Source organism: Otolemur garnettii, unplaced genomic scaffold (assembly GCF_000181295.1).
Source record: "Otolemur garnettii isolate 467f Iridium unplaced genomic scaffold, OtoGar3 scaffold00088, whole genome shotgun sequence".
Classification (NCBI taxonomy): Eukaryota; Metazoa; Chordata; class Mammalia; order Primates; family Galagidae; genus Otolemur; species Otolemur garnettii.
In genome coordinates this window covers 5,045,773-5,048,976 of record NW_003852483.1, presented here as the reverse complement: position 1 = coordinate 5,048,976, position 3,204 = coordinate 5,045,773, and the positions used below count along the sequence as shown (strand labels likewise).

At 44.9% G+C, this 3,204-nt stretch overlaps 1 protein-coding gene across 2 annotated transcripts; it reads right to left on the bottom strand.

The window, feature by feature from the left end:
* Nucleotides 1-380: 380 nt before the first annotated feature.
* On the bottom strand, nt 381-818 carry LOC100957455 (eukaryotic translation initiation factor 1A, Y-chromosomal-like). Of its 2 annotated transcripts, XM_012808361.1 has the most exons (2): nt 615-818; nt 381-563 (listed from the first exon to the last, which is right to left on the bottom strand). In XM_012808361.1, exons 1-2 carry the CDS (start codon nt 816-818, stop codon nt 381-383), a joined length of 387 nt encoding a protein of 128 aa, XP_012663815.1. The 2 variants fall into 2 exon arrangements, with proteins under 2 accessions (XP_012663815.1, XP_003795079.1); XM_003795031.1 differs by having other exon boundaries at nt 381-818.
* Nucleotides 819-3,204: the final 2,386 nt, after the last annotated feature.

The following is a 3,204-nucleotide window of genomic DNA, read 5'->3' as shown; positions in this document are numbered from 1 at the left end:
ACCACTCTCTAATAAAAAGATAAATTGGAAGTAGGGCTTCCATGATAACTGTAAAGCATTCTATGGAAACATCCATATTTTGTTGGTGGTCACAGAAATACAGGTATTTTTGTTGTTGTCTGAACAGCAGCTACTATGATTTTTGAACCCTAAATTCTAATACATCAAGACAAAAGGTATTAACATTTCACTTAAGATAATTCAGCATCCTCAGCTTTTAAAGAAATATAATAAATATCTTAAAACAAAAATAGTTTTAACAAACTATACTCCAAATTAGTATGTGCCCCCAAATTTTAGTCTCCTTTACAGGTGATGGCCAAAATCCCAAATGTAGAACAATCCTCAGGAAAGTTGGAATGGAAAACATTGAGTTCACTTTAAATATCATCAATGTGTTCATCATCATCATCTCCAATATCATCAAATTGGATTTCATCATCATCTCCAGAGCCAAATGTATCTGTTTCATTAATTTTAGCATGTTCTGGAAGCTCACCATAGGCCTCCAGACTTCTAGCTTCATCTGCATTGTACACTAAGATGACATCAGCTGTGTTATCCTGATAGTCTCGGTGATCAACCAATATGATGTCTGAGGTCTTTATCCAAACCTTCTTTCTCAGTTTTCCTCTGATATGGCCTAACCTCTTTACACCGTCAAAACACACTGCTTTGAATTGTCCATTTCCCAACATGTTTATTACCTGAGCATACTCTTGCCAATCTTCTTTCAATACCAATTCTCCTTTTTCAGACTCCTTCTCATTCTTACCCTCGCATCTGTTTTTACCTTCTTTACCTTTATTCTTGGGCATTCCCGTGACAGAGGCCTTGTAAGACCTGTGATTCCTATTGGGTGCTATCATTCAGGAGAGAGCTGGTAACTAAGTCTTTTTTCTTCTTTTGGATCACAGGTTTTTCTTATTTTGAATGACATAAGCAGGAAAAAAGTCTTACATTCATTAAAAAATTTCCAAGGGGATTCAACAAGAATTTAGTGTTTACATGTAATTGAAAGTCTGAGCCTCCGTTCCTGTCCAGGGTGCGTTCAGGTTCACACTCACATTCACACTTTGCCAGGACGACCACTTTTGGGGCATTTCTGGGCCACTGTCCTGCCTGCAGACTGTGGTAAATTCACTCAGAGTACTGAAATTAAGGGGGAATCTCTGTCACCTGAGGTGCAGTGAGATGCTGACGTCCACACCCAGCCCACCTCCACCCCTCCAACCTGACAGCATTTGGGATTGGAGGTTCAGGCTGCTTCCTTAGCTCCACCTCTGATTTCAGAGCTCTTCTGGGGGTGCAGAGGAGCCGTCCCAGCCACAAAACATTCAACCTCAGTCACTAAGCTGGAGGGAACCAGTTACATCTACATCACATTATTTATAAAATATGAATTACGTTTTATCGAATGTGTCCAGAAGGCACAACTTAAATACAGCCACTTCTAGTCAATAGAATTTTTACTTAATCACCTCCATTAACTAAGCTTGAAGGAAATTTCCCATAAATAGAAAGCTAAATTTTATGTTATTAAAACATGGCAGTCGCATTCACCCTTCTCCCAAAGAGGATGGGCATGACAGTTGGGGCTCTAGGGCCTGGGCATGTTGTTGTAGTATAAAGCAGGAAAGGGGAAATGACTGGACAGGGTTCTCTGAGGGAAAATAACTAAGATACAACCTGAAAACATGGCTCATTAAGGTCAGTTTTGTAACTTAGACTATGGGTTATGTAGCCTCCAGTGGGGTCTCGTAAGTGGAGGGTAATACTCCCTCGTCCCTTGTAGGATTTAATTGTTTTAAAGTGATCTTGAATTTACCTTTATCTTGGAGGCCATGGTGTGTGCTGCCTTTGCCATTTTCCTCCTGCCACTTCTGAGTCAATGTCTCATCTCCGATTCTCTCTGCCAGGTTGGCCCCTGAGGGCTCGGTGGCTCCAGACTGTTAGCATGGCAGAGCCAGGGTGAGCTATTTCCCTCTGTGAGGGCAAAGCTGTTAGAGCTGCCAGGACACCCTGGCCTGCTGTAAGCCGTCTCCTACCCCACCTCCCTGTTGGCCTCATGGGGCCAATGCCTGCCTCTCTGAGATTTTATGTGGGTGTCTTTGTCCTGTGGTATTTGTGTGATGCTCATGCCTATGACTGTTTGAGGAAGCATTGAATTGTATGAGTGGTGGCATGTTGGGAGTGCCGGGTTAACTGCTTCAAGTTTATGGGTAATCAGCTATCTACTGGAAGGTATTACCTCCCCTCCTCCCCACCCCTACCATTCAGGTCTGCCAGCCCTTAAAGGTAAAACACCTTTTGAAATTCAGAGTCAGCACTTGCAGCCATACAGTGGTCCTACTGTCCACCTTCAGTTAGCTGGGCTGCAGAAAACTTGAAGCAGTTAAGTCCCAACATGTTGCCACTCATATAATTCAATTCATCCTCAAACAGGCAGGAGCATCAGACAAGTAACACAGGACAAGGCCACCCACATAAAATCTTGGAGAGGCAGGCAATGCCTGATGAGGCCACTAGGGAGGTGGGGCAGGAGGCAGCTGACAGCTGGCCTGGGTGTCCTGCCTGCACTAAGAGCTTTGCTCTCATGGAGGGAAGTAGCTCACCCCTGGCTCTGCCATGCTAACAGTCTTTTGAAACCAAGCTTTTAGGGGCCAACTGGCAGAGAGGATTGGAGATGAGACATTGACTCAGGATTGGTAGGAGGAAACCGGCAAAGGCAGCACACACTGTGATAAAGTCCGACAAGGGACAAAGCAGCAGGAAATGGAGAAAGAGTCCCCTAAGGGAACTCGAGGAAGAGAGCCACTTCTGAGAGCCAAGCCAAGTCATGAAATGTTTTAGGGATAAGAAAACTTTCCTGATCCTATCAAAATGCACAGACATCCAAGTGGGCTGCACCTTATAGCTGCCAGCAAAGATGGCTGTCAGCAGAAAGGTGGGCAGGGAGGCCACCTGAGGAAGCTTACACACTAAGCAAGAGTCAGGGAAGTGAGTGAACTGAATGTGCAGAATGTTCTGCAGCCTCACCAGTGGGCTTGTCCAAGTTAAGGTCCCTGGCTCTGTCCTGCTGTAAGCAGCCTTCCCTTCCCCCAAGGCAGGTGCTGCCCACAGGAGAAGGCAAAGGGCATAGGGATGCCACTACCCTGTTGGTGGCTGAATCCAAACATCGGGAGCATATGTTCTTCATGTAAC